Source organism: Pan paniscus, chromosome 12 (assembly GCF_029289425.2).
Source record: "Pan paniscus chromosome 12, NHGRI_mPanPan1-v2.0_pri, whole genome shotgun sequence".
NCBI classification, from domain to species: Eukaryota; Metazoa; Chordata; class Mammalia; order Primates; family Hominidae; genus Pan; species Pan paniscus.
Window position 1 is genome coordinate 14,085,310 of NC_073261.2, and position 19,746 is coordinate 14,105,055.

The 19,746-nt window shown below is 40.5% G+C and overlaps 1 protein-coding gene across 1 annotated transcript in view; it reads right to left on the reverse strand.

The window, feature by feature from the left end:
• LOC129396518 (phosphoglucomutase-like protein 5) overlaps positions 1–19,746 on the reverse strand; it is a 99,398-nt gene that overhangs the window by 62,020 nt on the left and 17,632 nt on the right. Inside the window, 1 exon segment of the mRNA XM_055107382.2 lies at positions 5,027–5,575. Coding sequence (XP_054963357.2) covers positions 5,027–5,575 — 549 coding nt within the window.

Genomic DNA, 19,746 nt, shown 5'->3' on the forward strand with positions numbered 1-19,746 from the left:
ACAGAAACAGATAAAACCTATCTTCTCATTTATTCCCTAATCCATTCAAATTAAATCTAAAAATCCAAGCAGCCACAGTGATATTCAAAAAAGCAAAAGTGAGACAAAACAAAATTCATTTGTCACCTGTGGAGGTAGTTAACTCACCTAATCTTCACTCCAAACACCAGTAATTTTTAAAAGACAGAAATAAACATATGTTCTGCCTTCCCGGAAGGAACTATGTTTCAGGGTAGCCAAATAACCCAGTTGTGAAGAAAATGGTCTGCTTATAGAAAAATGCCAGCTAAAGCATGTAGATAGAATTAGAGAATTAGAAATTCACCATTTGGAAACCCCTAATGAAATAATCAACTCAAGCAAGGATCATTAATAAATGCTAAAACAATCAAGTAACTATTGATACAGAATATAACTGAATATACACATGGTACAAAGTTCACGTCACAGACTACTGGCTTGACCCAAGGGGGAATATAGCAGAGGAGATAGGCAGTGATCACCCTAACCTTGCGATCATCTCACCATCACTAATGATGGGATGTGAATACACATTACTGCCTATGAAATAGTCTTTAAAAAAAGAAGTTGAACCTGAATCTAACTAAACCTTGCAATGGGCTGAACGTGTATGTCTTCCCCAAATTAATATGTTGACATCCTAACCCCAAAGGTGCTGGTATTAAAAGGTGGGGCCTTTAGGGGGTCATTAGATCATAAGGACAGAGGCTTCATGATTGGAATTAGTGCCCTTATAAAAGAGGCCCCAGAGAGCTAGCTAGTCTCTCCCACTATGTGAGGGCCCAGCAAGAAGGCCAATCTATGAACCAGAAAGTTGGTCCTAACCAGATATCAAAACCACATGCTCCTTGATTTTAAACTTGCTAGCCTCTAGGACTGTGAGAAATAAATTTCTGTTCTTTATAAGTCATCCAGTTTTTGGTATTTTGTTATAGCAGGACTAAAAGCCTTTAGAACTAACTTCCAGTTAACCAGGAAAAAACAGAGTGAAAAGTTAAATGACACCATAAAAAGCAACCAGAAAATTCCAGAAGGGGAAATATTCTACAGGACAACTGACTAGTTTTTCAACAAGTCAATTTCACTAAATAAATACATAAACAAAGAGTATGGGTATTTTCCAGGTTAAAAAAGTCTTGAGCTAAATAATCAAATGCAATGTGTATCCCTTGATTAGAAGAAACTAATTTGAACAAACCAGCCACAAAAGATATTTCAGGGAGACCAAGCTGGAAGGATCACTTGAGGCCAGGAGTTTGAGACCAGCCTGGGCAACGTAGTAAGACCTCCATCTCTACAAAAACAATAAATTAGCTGGGCATGGTGGTGTGCACCTATAGTCCTAGCTACTCAGGAAGCTGAGGCAGGAAGATCACTTGAGCCCAGGAGTTTGAGGCTGCAATGAGCTATGATTGTTTCACTGCACTTCAGGCTGTGTGAAAGAGCAAGACTTTGTCTCAAAAAATAAAAGGACATTTCATAATAATTGAGGAAATCTGAATGTGGACTGGGTAATAAATGATATAAAAAAGCCATTTTTTATTTTGTTTGAAAAGATGATTTTGTAACTATACAGGAAAATGTTCTTATTTTTTTAGAAATCTGTACTAAAGAATTTAGGGGTAAAATATCATTTTCTTTAATATACTTTCAAACACAAGCAAAAAATAGTCACGACACAAATATAGCAAAATGTTTACCATCTATGTTCTATGCTTGCCTGTGAGTGCCATTAATCTCATCTCTCTGCTTTTCTGAAAGTTTGAAAATTTCAAAGTTTTATAATAAATTTTTTTACATCCCATAATTTTATAATAATTTTTTTAAAGTTTGAAGCAAATCAACAACTATAGCTTCAAAAATATCCTGACCCACAATAAACATTGAACAGGGTATATTTCTCCCATTTCCTAAAAAAGTTGGCCCAGGAAGGAGTATGAGAGCTGCCATAGCTCTCCCAAGGCTCATTATTCTCCATCACTCCATGGGAAATCACAAAATAAATTTTTTAAAATGTTGTTTAAATTTATAATGTTTTTGATTCTATAATAATTTTATAATAAAATAATTGTAAAATGTTTTTGATTTTATATTTTTAATTTATAAAAATTTTTATACATGTTTATGTTTGAAATGTCTATTTCAAACTTTATGAGATATTAAAATATAAGTAATATAGTTCATCATTTTAGAAATGCCATGCTTTTCTTCTCCAGCAATTACATAATCAAAGAGTAACTGTAGTTTTTCCTAGAACATTGCTTTGTAGGCTGGGCATGGTGGTTCATTACACTTTAGGAGGCCAAGGCAGGCAGATCTCTTGAGATCAGGAGCTTGAGACTAGACTGGGCAACACAGAGAAACCCTATGAGTAGTAAAAACACAAAAATCAGCTGTGCGTAGTGGTGTGCACCTATAGCCCCAGCTACTCAGGAGGCTGAGGTGGGAAGATCACCTGAATCTGGGGAGGTCAAGGCTACAGTGAGCCAAGACTGTACCATCGCACTCCAGCCTGGACAACAAAGTGAGACCCTGTGTCAAAAAAATGAAATTTAATTAAAAAAAAGAAAATTGCTTTGTAAAATTAACTTTTTCAATCAAAACCAAGATTTTTCAGATATAGAGAATGCAGCCCACTGGTCAGATTTGTCAGTTCAAAGAGAATAAATTCTAGTTTCCTATTTTTCTAGCCTGCTTATGATTATCCAATAGGATATCAAAAAAGACCAAAGCCTTTGGGATCCATGTTCAGTATTCCTGAGTCTAACTCAGGATGCCAAATCAGGAGACAAGCACATTCTCATCAATTTTCAATCATTCGAGACCAATTTTGCTTATAATTATCCAGTTCTTTTAGACCACCTTTCTCCTGAAGCCAGCCTTATGGCTATTCACTTCACTTTAGCATAAGCCCCCAAGAAGGTGAACAAAATGAGGAAACGATTGGTTAAAGTTGGCATTTGAAATTCTGAAACATGTCCACCATTCCCTTCACCCATGCCCGCCCCTCTTAGAAGTAGTACTTTCAGATTATTTAAGAGTCGATGCTTCTATGTGGATTTTGTCATCTGTCCTTTATAACAGCTAGTAGGTTTAATTTGACTCTATTTTAAGCATATATTGACCTATGCTAATTATCTGTTAAAATAAATTCCACTCTTAGAGTTAATAAAGTGTGTTTGTCATGGAAGACCCATTGAAGTGAGAAGCTGAGGAGCCCTTATGGTAAAGTGGGACAAGAAATAATAAGACATAATAATTTTCCCATGCAAATCAACAACCGTAGCTTCAAAAATATCCTGACCCACAACAAGTATTGGACAGGCCATGTTTCTCTCACTCCCTAAAAAATTGGCTCGGGAAGGAGTATGAGAGCTCCCATAGCTCTCCCAAGGCTCATTATTCTCCATCACTCCACAGGAACAGCCTGTCAGAGAAGAGTGAAAGACCATTTGTCAACCTCTCTTCAACTCCCTGATTCTAGCCAAACTTCATCAATCTCAAGTGAGGAGCCAGAGAGAAATCAAACCCCATATATCCAGCATCATTGTCTACTGGAGTCAAAAATCACAATTCCACTACCCACCCCAACACCACTGGCCCTGTTTCTCCCAATTGCTTTTTATTGTGTTTTTTAAAAAATCCTCTTTCCCCATCCCTGCAACACCGAGAAGGAGGAATTATAGTAGATAAATATGAAGCATGGAGATCCATTAAAAATGTTTTTAATAATAAATGAGAAAATGAAAAGGAGAGGGTTGGGAAGGAAGGAGGGAATTCAAATGCCAGGGAAATGTTCAGTTTCGCTTTTAAAGGTGTTAACACTCATTTATACATCTGCAAGACACTCCCCTTAAAGAAAAGTTCTATGAGTGTGGGTCTGGTTGCATGAATAAGGATAAAATTACTTTTTTAGACGATGTTTCCCACATATCATTCAGAGACCCCTGAAGTTAGGTATCCCTCTTGTAGATGTCCTTGAGATGCTGCTGGACCTGGGAAAGAGGAAACTGGGATACGGGTCTATGCCAAAAGGTGCTTCTAGTTATAGGACAGAGAGGAAAGGGGCAGAGGGAGAAAAACCCGAAGTCTGAGAATCTGGATTGCAGAAGACTACCGAGGTCGTGGGAGAAGGGAGAGAAAACAAGGATGAAAAGCGAAAGGGGAAGAGGCATGAAATGTTGTCAAATGTCAAAAGGCATTTGGAGAGAAGTTGGGAATTGCATTAAGAAAACCACTGCAAATCTCATTTCAGACCATTTAGAGATATGCCCCCTGGGAACTGCGAGCTCAGGCTGTTTAGCATCAAACAAATGGATCCACTCCATCCCTACCCTAATTAAATAAATCATTCAGTAATTCCACTGGGTTAAAGAACCAAAATATTAAAAACCTTCAGGGCCTACTCTTGCCAAATATGTCAGGGTTCGTGTGTGTGTGTGTGTGTGTGTGTGTGTGTGTGTGTGTGTGTGTGTGTGTGTTCTGAGACACCACTACTGTTAAATAGGCAGAGCTAAGACTTAGGGCACTGGCAGATTATTGCAAAAAGGGCACGGGGCAGAGGGACTATGTTGTGAGCCTGGGAAAGAAGTTTGTGTGAGGACTGTGGGCAGTGAACGCGTTGGAAACAATATGGAAAACTGGGAGCTGCCTTGGAATCTACAGGGCCGGGTAAGAGAATGTCCGAAAGAAAAATGAGCAGGTGCGGGATGTGTGCAGAGTCGGAGAAGAGTCCAGGGCGCCCGGAGTGGCTCCAGGAACGACGGACACCCCTCAAGGCTTTTGGGGGCGGTGGGTACTAATAGAACCCAGTGTCCGGGGTGCACCGGGGAGGCTGCGAGCGCGGCGGGATTGGGGCACTGGAGGGTGAGGACGCGGGAGTGAGGAAGCAAAGCCGGGGCCAGGCAGGGGCCTCCCAGCTGGGCCCGGAGGCAGCAGGGGGACAAGGGCTAGGAGAGGGCATGGCGGCGGCGCGGCGGGAAGCGAGGGGCATCCGGACACTCACCCCATTGGCCGTGGACATCTGCACCATGATCTCGATGGCCGTCCTGCTAAAGTACCTGCCGTCGCTGCCCACCACCGTGGTGCAGCCCTGACGGTCGCGCAGGTCGATGGACGACAGCACGCTCTGGAAGAAGTTGGGCAGGTAGTTGCACTGGCCCTCGAAGAGGCCGGTAGGTCACCGCAGACCCCCGCCGCCGGCCGGCCGCCGGTCCTCGTAGGGCGCGGTGGGCACTGTCAGCACCGGGATGGGGTTCCCCTCCGTGGCGCCTCCTGGCCGGTCCTGCTGAGGCTCCCGGGGCCGGAGGGAATCTGCAGCCTGCCGGGGGCCTCCGCCAACCTGGCCGCGCACCGGCACTCCGCCTCGCGCCCGGGCCCCCTCTCCGGCAGGTCGGCACCCTGCGCCCTGCGCCCACCCGCCTGGGGACCGCCCGCCCCTCCTCTCCGCGCGGCCGCTCGCTGACTCCCTCGGTGGAGATTGCTTCTGCCTTCCTGTAAAGTTTTCTCCCGCCCACCTTCTCCGCTGCCAGACTGCCCGAGGTGCCCTCAGTTTCTCCCCAAGTGGGACTCACTTTAGGGGTGTCCAAAAAGCCTGATTCCAGGGCCTGCTAGCCCGACCCCGGTGACGCCTGCACCCGCCCCTGGCCCCAGCCTTCACGCGCGATCGCCGCCCTCCGGGGCACACCCTCCGCCAGAAAACAGCCGGCGGGCGGCGAGACTTTGGGCAGAGTCCGGGTTCCTCTCCGGAGCCAGGCCCGTCTCCCTGTCTCCCTGGGAGTGCGCAGCCTACACGCACCAGTTTCTCTTTAGAACAAGCACGGGGAGGGATTTGGGAGGGGGCTGAAACCTTTTGCCATCAGCGAACAGCCTCAGCCAAAAATAACCCTGGAAAGGCGAGCTAAGAATGGTTATCTCCTGCCAGCGCTGAAATCGGAGGCTGGGCGCTGTGTGTGGGGTGTGTGTGTGTGTGTGTGTGTGTGTGTGTGTGTACCCTCCCACCCCGACCATTTGTTGAAGGGAATCACCACTGTCAGACTTCAATCCAACAGGACCCACTCGAGCAATCTACACTTTCCCCAGCCTCCTCCAAAACAGCACACTTTCCGGTATGGACAATTCTTTTTTTTTTTTTCACTTGTTTGTTTGTTGTGGTGGTTGCAACAGCAGCAACACAGACAACACATATTTCCCTATTCTTCTCGCCCTTCTCACCCTCCCTACCCAGCTCCTGCCTTAGAAACAGGCTTGGCCTACACTGTATCTGTCCACACTGCCTGAACTCTTCCCTGAATTAATCGTTTTCAATAGGAGGGGGCTAAATCCCTTATTAATGCCCTACCAGGAGTGAATGAATAAAGCCAAGTTAAAGGGGAACTGGGTACCACATACTGTGCTAGGTTCCTTTGCATGTATCCTTTCATTCTGCTGGAGCTAAAGATGTTCTGCCTCCTCTCCATAAAACGCACCCAAACTCCAAAACCAGGAAATTCTCCATAGAAAATAGGAGTGAAGAGAGAAAAGACTAACAGGATAAACCCCAAAGCAGGAAGAAAGTTTTGTCTCCCATTTTGCTCAAGGAATTTTTGGACCCACCAAGGCTACTGTCCTGAAAGATCCTGCTGCTTCTCCTTCCCCAAATATTGTCCACTTCCTCAGAGTAAGGCTGACTTGCCACAGGCTTATAAATTGTTTGGTCACAGTAAGACAACTGTGAGTAATAACACACATTGTATAATGTTTTGCAATTGATAAAAGGCTTTGCATCTGTTTTTTCTTTGGAGGCTGAAGAAAAGAAGAATGGTATTCACGCAGTTCCCATTTTACAGATGAAAACAAGAGGACTTTTTCTGTGAAGTCAGGAAAGTGGTTACAATGGTACTTTCCGCCTGTCCGAATTATGTATTGCCCCTCCCCTTTCTATTAATAACATTGAAGTGTGATGGGACAACCACTGAAGCCGTCAGTTGAAACCTGCTGGGACTTTTTAGCCATTCTCTTCAACATAAAGAATGGGTGTTTTTGGAGGGGGTGAGAGGAATGGGGAAATGTTGTCAAAGAGTACAATGTTTTAGTTGAGACCGGAAGAATACATTTTGTTGAGATCTACAGCACAGCATGGTGACTGTAGTTAACAATGAAGTATTGTGTATTTCAAAATTGCTAAGAAAATAAATTTCAAATGTTCTCACCACAAAAAAGATAGGTTTTGAGGTGATGAATCTATTAATTCTCTGGATTTAATTATTCCACAATGTATACATATATCATAACATCACATTATACCTCCGTAAATACATACAATTTTAATTTGTCAATTAACATTTTTTTAAAAGAATACTGTGGCCAGTTGGGGAGGTAGTTTTTTTTTTTTTTTCCTATAGTCTCTACTCAGTCTCCAAGATCCCATTCCCCAGAAAGTTCCTGTCACCCAGGTGGAGTGCAGTGGCACAATCATGGCTCACTTCACCCTCTCCCTCTTGGGCTCAAGCAATCCTCCCGCCTACAGGTACATGCCACCACGCCCAGCTAATTTTTGTAGCTTTTGTAGACATGGGGTTTCACCATGTTGCCTAAGCTGGTCTCGAACTCCTCAGCTCAATCAATCTGCCCACTTTAGCCTCCCACAGTGCTGGGATTACAGGTGGGAGCCACCAAGCCCAACCCATAAAGTTCCTAACTTTTTATCTCCCTGGGAGTGCACAGCCTACACACACCAGTTTCTCTTTAGAACATACTTAAGAGTCTTGGCTTAGCATCCAACACACAGAACTTTAACACTTCTACGGATCTGTGCACCTGTCTATGGTGTGGGGTTTTTAAGATCTCTTTCTAATGACACTTTATTTTGCAAAGCAGGACAGTTTCATTCCCAGAAGAGCAGGTATGGTAAATCCTTTGTTCCAGTAACGAAGACAATGATCCAAACCCTAAGCCTCAGAGAAGCCCAGAAACCCTCCAGGCCTCCATCTCTCTGCTCCTAGCACCTGCCTCTCTCTTGACATCAACATCATTCTCCCCTCTCACAGCCCAGCTCCTTCCACAGACCCAGGGATTAGGCACCAGCACCTCAGACTAGATTTTAGAGAATTACCATTCAAGAGGCAATCCTCTTCCCTTGGTTCCAATTTCAAGGTTCTCAAAGACTGGAACAGGGCTAGTTTGAGGCAATGTGCCCCATCGCATAGCCAGAAAGAACCTTACAGTGAAAAGGAGAACAATTCTTCCAAAGTAAGGGGGTGCTGATCCCCAGAGGGAGGACAGATGGGCAACCAAACAGTAACCGGGCCACCACATGCTTCACACTCACTGATCAAGGATTTCTAAAACCACTTTTCTTTTCTCTGAATTTATATAGGACTTTGTATCACTCATAAAGGAATGTCTTATAGGCTGATAACACCTTTCTATTCATGCTTATACTTAACATTTAGGCTAGGATAATTTCCTAACCTCAGTGTCCTCACTATAAGATGGGAATTATTATAATCCCTACCTCATAAATTGTTGGGAGGATTAAAATACTTAGTAAAGTGCCTGACTAATAGAAAGGCATTCAATAAATGTTAGCTATTCATGGTGTCATCATCATTATATTTACCATTATTACTAATCTCCTGTATTGCAAGAATTACACTTTATATTTTTGTAGACCATCACTGTAGCTAAAGGGTCTTTGGGCCATAGGTGATATTCCATAAAGGTTGGTTAAATTGATCTGTGGTTTTTGACTCTGGAAACTCAGAACTCCCTCAAAATGTACAAAACAGATTTACCTGCTAAATAAATCTCTTCAAAGCTGACCCCAGGTTTAATTGAATTAATTCCAATGAATTTGTCACAATGATGGAGAAAGGAAACTTAGAGGGCCCCACAGTTGTTTGCTGGTAAAATGAGAAGTTTGGATTAGATCAATGTTTCCCAAAATATTTTCCTCAGAATGTTAGTGCCCCTCGAATCCTGCACAAAGCAAGAGTTTCATGACCAAGTAGCTTTTAAAACTCCTGTACACTCTACTCCCATTCTTCACAATGCACACTTTCATATTAAAAGTTCTGAGAGGTCCTCAACAGAAGACATCACTTAACTTTTTTTTTTTTTTTTTAAGACAGATTCTCACTCTGTCACCCAGGCTGGAGTACAGTGGCCACCACTCCTGGCCTAAAATTTTTTTAACCTGGTGCTTCCCAATCTAAACTCACAGGGACCAGTTTTCTTAATGAAAGAGAATCAGAATAGCTAGTAACCATAGCTGGTGACACTCCCCTGCCCCATTCCTTGTATGTCCTCAGTGGACTAGGTAAGGAATAAATAAATTTTCCTGATTCTCAAGGGCTGGTCACTCCTTTGCACTGAGCTCAAAGCTTCTCTGTAGCATGGGTCACAATGAATGGTAGCCCTGATAGCCTAGAGTAGCCTTTCAGCCTTCTCTGAGCCTCTAAAGACTGAGGATCCTTGGCATGAAATGGAGCAACTGATATACCCTTGCTTCCTCTGGGGACTCTCTTGCTCTCAAAAAGGCATCAGCCATCATCTCCATCTAGAGAATATACTAGCTGACTCAGCTTGACCAGCCTGTCCCAAAATGAGAATCTGGGTAAAATAAGCATTGAAACACTTCATTCCTTGTAGATTCACAAAACATATTAGCATATTACAGACTATGAAGTTCTTCAGGAAAAAAGAAACCTATTTTACTTTAATCCAACATTGCCAAGTTTTATTTGACCATGGAAGATTTTTCCAAAACACTTACAAACAGATCAAGGACATTAATCTTTCATGAAACACTAGATCCCCAGGGTCCTCTCCAGCTACATCATTCTGTGATTTTCTTTTTTATTTATGATACATTAAAAGATTAATCTCTATCAGACTTCCATTTAGAAATTCACCAGAATGTGCAAAGGCAGCAGGTAAAATTGCTGAAGGGTATTATAAAAATACCCTCCAGTGATTTTTGAAACTTAAACTGAAATATTTATATAACTATATATTTCAGTTTGTATATTATATATATATGTATATACACACATATATATGTGTGTATATATATTGGTGTATGTATATCTATATCTATGTATATATGGCATTATATCCATTTTACAGATGCAGAAACTGAGCTTTAGAGGGGGTGAGCAATTGGTCCAAAGCCACACAGCACACAGGTAGTCATTGATAAAGGTAAAAACAAGAGTTGAAGCCTGAGGTGTAAGGACACAGAGACAAGTACACAAATGTTTACAAGTTACACATACGACACGTGCCTTTAACATGAATTTCTTGAACATTCATTTAGAGGCCTTACAATGAAGACATCAGAGTGGCAGCAAGTTCTGTTGGAATCAGGGGAGCGTGTTCTTCTATAATCCCCTGGCTAACAGGAAAGCACACTGATTTGGCCCATGGTAGTTATACACTCCCATTTAGCCAGGGGCCACTTTTATGCACACAGGAGGTGCTAAAAATATGCTGTTGACTCATTGCCTCTAAGAGCAGAAGAAATGCCAAAAGTATAGGACAAGAGGCAGAAAAGCACACGGAAAAATGTCGTAGGGCAGTCCTCTAAGGAGGTGTGAGATCCCTTTGAAATCTGTCCAAACACTTTCTTGTGCTGGAGAAAGTCAATTACATATTTCAAGCAAGCCCACATGTCATACGAGTATCTTGTACGTGTTTGTGTACTCGTGTCTGTGAACTTACATCTCAGACTTCAACTTCTCGCTCCCCACCCTTATCAATGACTGCCTGCATGGCCTTGGGCAAGTTGCTTTCCCTCTTCAAAGCTCAGTTTCTGCATCTATAAAATGGACATAATGCTACCTACCTCATGGGGTTAGTGATCACATTTAAGGAGCTAATATGTGGAAATTGCTTACACAGTACCTATCACATAATAAGGGTTTAATAAGTGTTTGATGTAATTGTTTTGATTATTACTACTATTACTAAAATAATAATTACTACAATAATAATGATTCTTATTCTCTATATTAGTATTATCTTTGAAAATGGGCATGGATTATGTCTATGTAACACTTTTGGCACAATATCTAGCATTATATCACACACAAATTAGAGAATTCATATTATTAAGGATGAAAAAATATTTTTACTGACCCTTAAATTCTTCGTAAGTAACTGCAAAAGAAGCCATTATCCCAACACATGAAATAAAAAAAAAATTCAGTTCCTCTGGAGTTTGTTTTTGGAGGTAGCCACAGGATACCTAAATTTTTTTTCTTTTCAGAGAGACCGAGGGGCTCACTAGGTTGACCAGGCTGGTCTTGAACTCCTGGTTTCAAGCCATCCTCCCACCTCAGCCTCCCAAAGTGCTGGGATTACATGCATGAGCCACCACATCCAGCCTACCTAAAATACTGAATGCTGTTTAATAAATCTCCTGAGGCCAGCATAAGAAGGTGGTGGGCAAAACTAATGCAGGTATGTTTTTCGGGCTTTTTCATGTATTGGGCCAAACTTTGAAAAGCACTTACTATTAATGGCTAACTTGCAAAATTTGTGATTTATTAAAAGCAGATTTTAATTGTTTTACCTAAAAATAATAGGCCTCTGATCTGCCAAAGATGAAGATTTAATTTCTAGGTGTTCCTCACAATACCTAGAAACATCAGTGTAATCGATTATTAAACACTTTAGAACTATTCTCTTCAAAGTTCTTTAATATATAATACAGCAAAAGAAAAGTTTCTTTTCTAAAGGCTTCTCTATACTTTTTTTAATAGTTGAATTTCATTTCTGAAGGCTCCTAAAAAGAATAGAATTTAGATCTTTATTAAAGAGGAAATATATTTTCCATGTTTAATTTAAATTACATTCCATCAGTCATTTGCAATCTTAGCCTACACGGAATTTTTTTTTTTCTGGTAGTTTTTATGTTTGGGCTTTAGGAGGGGATTCCCAATAACCTCTATATAAATATTTCTAATCTCTATAGAAATATTTTAACATTTCAATGTAAATTAGTTTTTTAAAGCTATTTTATCCATAAAAATAATGAATTTGCATGGCTGAGGGTGAAATAATGTGTTACCAGGACCCGTCAGTTTTGGGGGTTGTGAGTAGATCCCATCTTCATGTTCCTCCAGCCCAGCCCAAGCCTGGCTCAGGTCCTCCTCCCCCATTTGTCAGGAACCACCATCCCCAGGGATTCTATGTGCCCTGCCTGACCAGTGTTCTCCATCAGAGTTTACCAATCTTTTGTTCATTCCCTCAGAGCACAGCTAAGCAAGAGTACACTAATTTGAAAATTAACTCAAGCAAATAGAGGAACAATATCCCCAACACATTGCATTTTAACATAGGGTTTCCTGGACACACTGTTTCAACCCAAGAGTTGGGCTAATAGTAGGAGTTCCATCTGCTAAAATACGGCTGTCAGCTTCAGAGGGAAATTCATGAACGTCTTCGTAGTTTGTTTTTACGTTTCACTTGGCACTGTTTCTAAAATTTCCTCTGAAGCCAAAAAATAAGTTATTTCCCAGCACACTGGTCACTTTTCATTTATCATTGGATTGATTTTTGTAACTTGCAGTAGGAGCTGAAATCGACCAGGGGGTTCTTATCCAACAGACAGCAGCAAAACTCTTTGTGTATCTGCGTTCCTTTCAACAAGCGTGACTTCCTTAATGGCATCATTCGTGAGCGTAACTCAGTGCTCAGCAATAACATTTCTTCACTAACCCTACCAGGTATCCAACATAGGATGTTACTTCCTTTCACTGTTTTCCGACTCCTGGCAGATATTAATCATTGGGATTTGGGAACAAGGAAATAGAATTTCTGAGAATGCTTGGGAATTCCCAAATTCATATGATTTTAATAACACTTCACTTACAAGTTTTTGAAAAATAATAAGTGACTATAATAACAAGCAAATAGTCGTTTTGTTCTGTAACAGGATTATATGAAAAGTTTTAGTAGTCTTCTGTTTTAAAGAGATATGATAACAAATGATGATTTATTATTATTATGAGCCAACATATTGTAACAAGATTATAAAATCCAATAGCATTAATAGAGAAAACATTAAAAAGAAATGAATATTATCACAAAATAAATGCTAAAGAAAAGTCCTTTAAAGATTGAAAGGTAACACCACAAATACTTAATGCTTTAATCGTTGTTTACATGACATTGTTAAACAAGGCATCAATCATCCCCTCCAATACCATTTAAATAACATAACATTCTGATCTCCTGGCAAGATGAATAGCACTAGAAAGAAGCAACTGTCAAAATGGCCGATTTAAGGGCATATTTTGTTTCTAAAACTTGGCATTGCTTAGAAAACCTCTCATAGGATTTGTAAAACATATACTATGCCTATGAACACATTAATATTTATTTGCAGAAATGGTTCACTGTTAGCAGTGGACAAGGCCATGAACACACACTTGTAACACAGCAACAGATACAAGAAAGTCTGACTGAGGCTCCTTTACTGCTCCTGTCCTGTTCACCTTAACTTTCATCTCCACATGTCAGTGCTTCCTCATCTTGCTTGATTTGAAATCAGTGCATTTCTTCAAGCCAGTAAGTTCTCTATACTATTAAGCTGTAATTTTCACAGGAAAATTAGAATGTTCCTTCCCATTTTCCTAATTTCTCAACTGATATTTCTCAGAATTCAGAATCCATAAATATTGAAATGCCAGGAGAGAATTTCCAAATGGAAATGCTGTTCCCTTCGTCCAATTTCAGAAGAAACCGTAGGATAGTGTTATCCTTCTCTTCTCCAATTTTTTTTTCCTGCAAACTTATGGTTATCACCTCTTTAAGTGAGTAGCTCACAATTTTGCCTCCCCTGCAAATGGTCCCAAAACGGTGAAGTGGGTCCTCTTTAGCTGTGTCTTTAGTACATAATCCTGCATTTCTGACCATATGCAGGGAGTGTGACCCAGGGAAGGATCCCTGACTCAATGGGATTTCTCTTGCTGTCTCTAGGATTTGAACACCGGAACCCAGACGTACAGAGGCTTGGAGCCATCGTGGTGTGCTATATTGATGATGGCAGCAGTGGGTGGTGTGGGGGTAGTTAATTGACAGCTACCTGTTGCTGACATCCCAGGAACTGCCTGAACCTCCTCTTTCCCAGTCATAAGATATCTAAGATTCTGCAGTATTCTTCATTAAATCCTAGCATGGTTTAAGCTAGCCAGAATTAGGTTCTGTTGCTTTCAATCAACAGAACCTTAGCTAATACGTTGTTATTTCCTGGTCTTTGTTCCTTTAATTTTCCAGGAAAAGAAGGGAAAATGGCTTACTGGTTTTAAAAAGAGACAAGGGACAACATACCATTTATGCAAAATTTAGAAGCACTCAAAGGAAACTCTGGAAAGTTCCTGAGACATATATAGGTAGGATCAGCATAAAACTTGAACAGTGTATCTAGATCATGGTTGCCATGGTTGCCTTGACACAATGAACATCTGTATCAAGATCATATTTTCTTGGTGGGACAGAGAGAAGCACAAGGCGGGACTCACATTTACAGTAATCCTTGTTTTCCAGGGACCATACAACCCAGTTTGTCCAGAGCTGTTCATCTTAAGTTTGTTATCCCACCATAATTATAAATAGAACCTCCTTTTTCTCTCAAGAATATCCCACTTTGGATGATAATTTCTGTGACTACCCATTAAGAATATTTAATAACTATAGAAAACTGCTTCTCTATATTTTTTGTATGTTTGAAACATTTTATAACAAAAATATCTTTAAAGTTATCACCTACACAGAATATAGCTGCCAAATGCTCCTACTCTGCTATTCTAACCATGAATCCCTCTGGGGCCCCTTCCTCCTACGGCGCCTGTGAGGATGAAATGAAATAAGCTCTATGAAGTGCCCAACAGTGACCAACACTGAATAAAATACAGCCACCATAGGTGGCCTTCCCTTATGTTCACCAAACTCCTGATAAGTTATTCGGTGAACTTTTAATCTTAATATTTTATGTAGATTATACATTCATTTGATTCAAAATGCAAAAGGTACAAAAGCATATACTGTTAAAAGTTTCCCAACCCACTACCATTTATCTCCATAGAGGTAACTGTTTCCAGATTTTTGAATATCCTTAAAGAATATCATATGTATGGAAAAGAAAGATTATATATTATGGGGTTATATTCCAATAAACTTATTAAAATATTGTAAGCTGAAAATGCATTTAATACACTTAACCTACTAAACATCATAGCTTAGCTCGGCCTACCTTAAACACTCACATTAACCTACAGTTAGGCAAAATCATCTAACAGAAAGCCCATTTTATAGTAAAGTGGGCTTTGAATATCTCATGAAATATAATGAATACTGTACTGAAAGTGGAAAACAGAATGGTTGTATGAGTACTCAAAGTACAGCTTCTGCTGAATGTGTATTGCTTTCAAACTATCTTAAAGTTGAAAAGTCATAAGTCAAAATATTCTAAGTCAGGGATTGTTTGTACTTCTACTTTACATGATGAAATTGAGCCTTGAAAAGATTAAGTGACTCGCCCAAGGTCACACTGGCAGTTAAATAGTGAAACTTGGATCCAAATTGTTCAGTCACTACATGTATTGTCTTGAAATTTGAAAAAGAGGAAGAGGAATTAAACTACTAAATTGAAGGACTATTTTAGGCATAGAAGAAGCAGATGCCTTCATGTCCAAGTGATTGTGAAAAGCCCACTTGCCCCAAAATATGTCTCCTGGTCTTATGAAATTCCACCATTTCAGATTTTTACCTGGGGATTTAGAGTAATCTGCTGTTTTCCTAGAGCTCCCCTAAAATAGAAATAGAAATTTTGGAAGGCTAAATATATGCTAACATTGGAAAACTCATTTTCTCCCCTTCGTAAGGCAAGGTACTGAAGGAGGGGCCCCTACGGGCCGTGCAGGGACATCCTGGAGGCATGGGGAGAAGAAACTGAAAGGCAAGTTTGTATGGAACAAAGAATACCAATCTCAGGATTCTCCCTTGAACCTGCCCTAACTTTGTTCAAATAGACTTAGCCACTGACCTGCTGTCAAAAGACCACAGCCAATCTGACTTGTTTTCAATATAATGATGAATATTGATTTGGTCCCTTCATCCAACATTCTCAGCTGGATCTTTTTGACCAAGGATATACATTACTAGGTGAGTACAGGCAGTTAATTCTTCCACACGGGACTTCGGAGTTTCTGAGTTAACCAGAATCACCCACCTTAACATCTGCCAGTTTATACCCCAAGTCCTGACCAGTGCCCCCTACCTGCTATGCCTCATGTTTTCAATAGAGCATAAAATCAGAAATGAAAGATGAAACATCATAGCCAATATCACAGAAATACAAAGGATCCTAAGAAACTGCTAGGTATAATTACACACTAACTAATTGGATCATCTAGAAGAAATGGATAAATTCCCAGACACATAAAACCTACCAAGATTGACTCATGAAGAAATTTAAAAATCTGAACAGACTAATAGCAAGCAAGGAGGTTGAATCAGTAAGAAAATGTCTCCTATCAATGAAAAACCCAAAACCAGATGGCTTCCCAGATTAATTCTACCAAATATTTTAAGAAGAACTAATACCAGTCCTTCTCAAACTCTTCCAAAAAGCTGAAGTGGAGGGAATACTTCCAAACTCATCTTACAGGGCCAGCATTACCCTGATTCCAAAGCCAGACAAGAACACTACAAGAAAGGAAAATGACAGGCCAATATCCTTGATCTACATAGATGCAAAAATCCTCAACAAAATCCTAGCAAACCAAATTCAATAGCACATTGAAAGAATCATTCACCATGATCATGTCATGGTTCAACATAAGCAAATCAATACATATAATATACCATATTAGAAAAATAAAGGATAGAAACTATATGGCCATCACAATAGATATAGAAAAAGCTTTTGACAAAATTCGAAACCCTTTCATGGTGAAAAAAAAAAACACCCAACAGATCACATATTGAGGGACTGTATCCCAACAAAATAAAGGCCATATATGACAAACCCATAGCTAACACCATAATCAATGGTGAAAAGTTGAAACTTTTCCTCTACCATCAGGAACAAGACAAGGATGCCCACAGACACCACTTCTCAGGGTAATTAGGCAAAAGAAAGAAATAAAAGGCATCTTAATAGGAAAGGAAGAAGTGAAACTGTCTCTACTGACGGCATGATCTTGTTATATATAGAAAACCCTACAAACTTCACTAAAAAAAGGTTAGAACTCAACACAAAGAAGGGAACAATAGACACTGGGGGACTCCAAAGGTGGGAGGGAAGGATGGTGGGAGCAAGGGTTGAAAAACTACCTATCGATTACTATGCTCACTGCTTGGGTGGTGGGATCATTAGAAGCCCAAACCTCAGCACCATGCAATATACCTGTTTAAGAAACCTGTACATCTACGCTCCTGACTCTAAAATGAAACATGCAATATTTAAAAAACAAAAACAAATAAATACAATTTGAAAACTGTTAGAACTGAACTGATAGGTGATATCAGTAAAGTTGTAGGATACAAAATCAACATATAGAGCCTTGAACACAGCAACATCCAGCTGTCTGACACGAAAGTCTCAGGGGCAATAAAACCTATATATGAACTCAGAAACAATGAGCTAAGTTGTGTTTATGTCTGAAAGGATGTTAAGAACTTCATTCATGTTACATCAGAGCCAACAGAAAGAACCAACAGGAAACCTGTACCCAACAAACAGAAATGACAAGATGAAGGGAAAGCAGAGGTAAGGGCTTACCTTAGAAAGGGCAAGTGATTAGCTCAATATACAATACAATGTTTGCTCCTGAGCCAAAAATTTGTACAATAATTTGGATATTACTTGCACAACCAGAAAAATCAGCCACTCATTAGGAAAATGTGTTTCTGTAGAAGTCTTAGGACTCAGCTATCTATAATAACATGAAAAGACAATATTTTCATCCAAAATGAGTATTTTTGTTTGTCTTGGCTTGTTATTCTAACGTCAACAGCCTCTAAATAAACTGTTGAAGTACATGATATAACCACCTCTTTCTCCATCTTTCCCATTGCTCCCATAGGGTTTCAGTTGTGCAATTTCACCATTAGCAAAGCTTTTTGCTGAAATCTGGCTTTTCAAAGGGAGAGTATCCAGAAACAGAAGATGCTGATCTGGGAGCCTCTTGCTAATAGAACTGCTGCTTCAGTTTAACTTGAAAAAGCCCACACCCAGTTCCTAATGACAAACATCTGAACACCGGGTCTTCCCCTGAGCAAGACCATGCTATGCCTCCTGCTCGCTCTGTTCTATAAGCAACCCACAGATTGCTCCCTGTGAAGAGGAGCCTGCAAGGGGAGCAGCATTCCACCAGACCCTGATTTAGCAAGATATTTCCGTATCATTCCCCCAACCAGCTGGAAGTCCTCCACTGCTCTTGTGTAAAAATCTAACTCATCTCGCTGAATTTCCTGATTTAAAAGTCTAATTCATTTCACCAAAAGTGTGACAGAAGGAAACCAAGTACACCATCTCTCTCTTACCAAACCAAAGCTATTGCATGTGCATTCTGGGGGGAAAACATGGTCCAAATATGTTATGGAGGGGGTGCCAGCCCAGTGTCATCCTCTTACTATTGCCATAGGATCTTGGCTGATGGCATCAGAGGAAAAACAAGTTTATCGATTACTTTCAACAATTAAGCTCACTCCTCCATGAAAAATAAGTCACAAGTCCAATGTCTCTTATTAAAATAAGCACTGCAAAATATAAAGGAGTCACAGTTTTAAAATGGGACACACGTTCTCTAAGCAGTGAACCACGTTAGAGGTGCACTGTTTACATTGTATAAAGTCCCCTGGAGCCAGGGTTAGGAAGCGCATCTGTTCTTTGGTGTTCTGGGATGAAGGAGAAAGGAAAATGTGCTGCCAGAAGTGAGTGGGAAGGAGCCCATGAGATAAAGGAAGTAAATCCATTTGCTGATTGCAATAATAATGGTAATACACGAAGCTATACATACATACATACATACATACATACATGCAAATTTTCACATTTTTTTAAAAAAAGAACTTAAGGCTTCCACTTATGTAATCAGCCCTTATGAACTCTCCTGATTAGCTGCAAGGAAAATCTTCCTTTCTCCTCTTTCTTGCACCATCCTGGGCTCCCTTTTGACTTGTTTTTTTTTTTTTTAACTTATAAACGATCAGCTCATATTCTGAAGTTTGTAGTCCCCTCCCGCCCCCTCTCTCTCTATACGGCTCATTTACATTGGCAGCTGTCGTGCTGCTGGGCATCCTCAAACTCACAAGTTTCCCTTTAATGTTTGAGCAGACAAACATGATCATGCACTAGGCATCACTGTGCCACTCAAAATGCTTTTTTGTTTTTTTTATTGCATCTGAGAGAAATCTCAAGGTTGCAAACCTGGAGTCAGAATTGTCTCCATGTGTCTCAGTGGGAAGAGTATCGTGTGAAGAAACAAGTTGATTCTACTAATCAAAAGGAATTTTTTTTGATATCAGGTCATCCTCCGAATGAATTTATATTACCGAGTGGAGGGTCACATGAAGAAAATGGTCAAACAGCACCACCTAGAGCAAGAGCTGAGAAGTGCAGCGGAGCCGGGCTGTGTCAGGAAAGAAAAGCAAGCTGGGGCCTGGCTCAGCGCTCTCCCCTCTGCTCCTGTCTGCACGGAAAGATTAGGATGACAGTGGCAGGAAGCCTGTGCA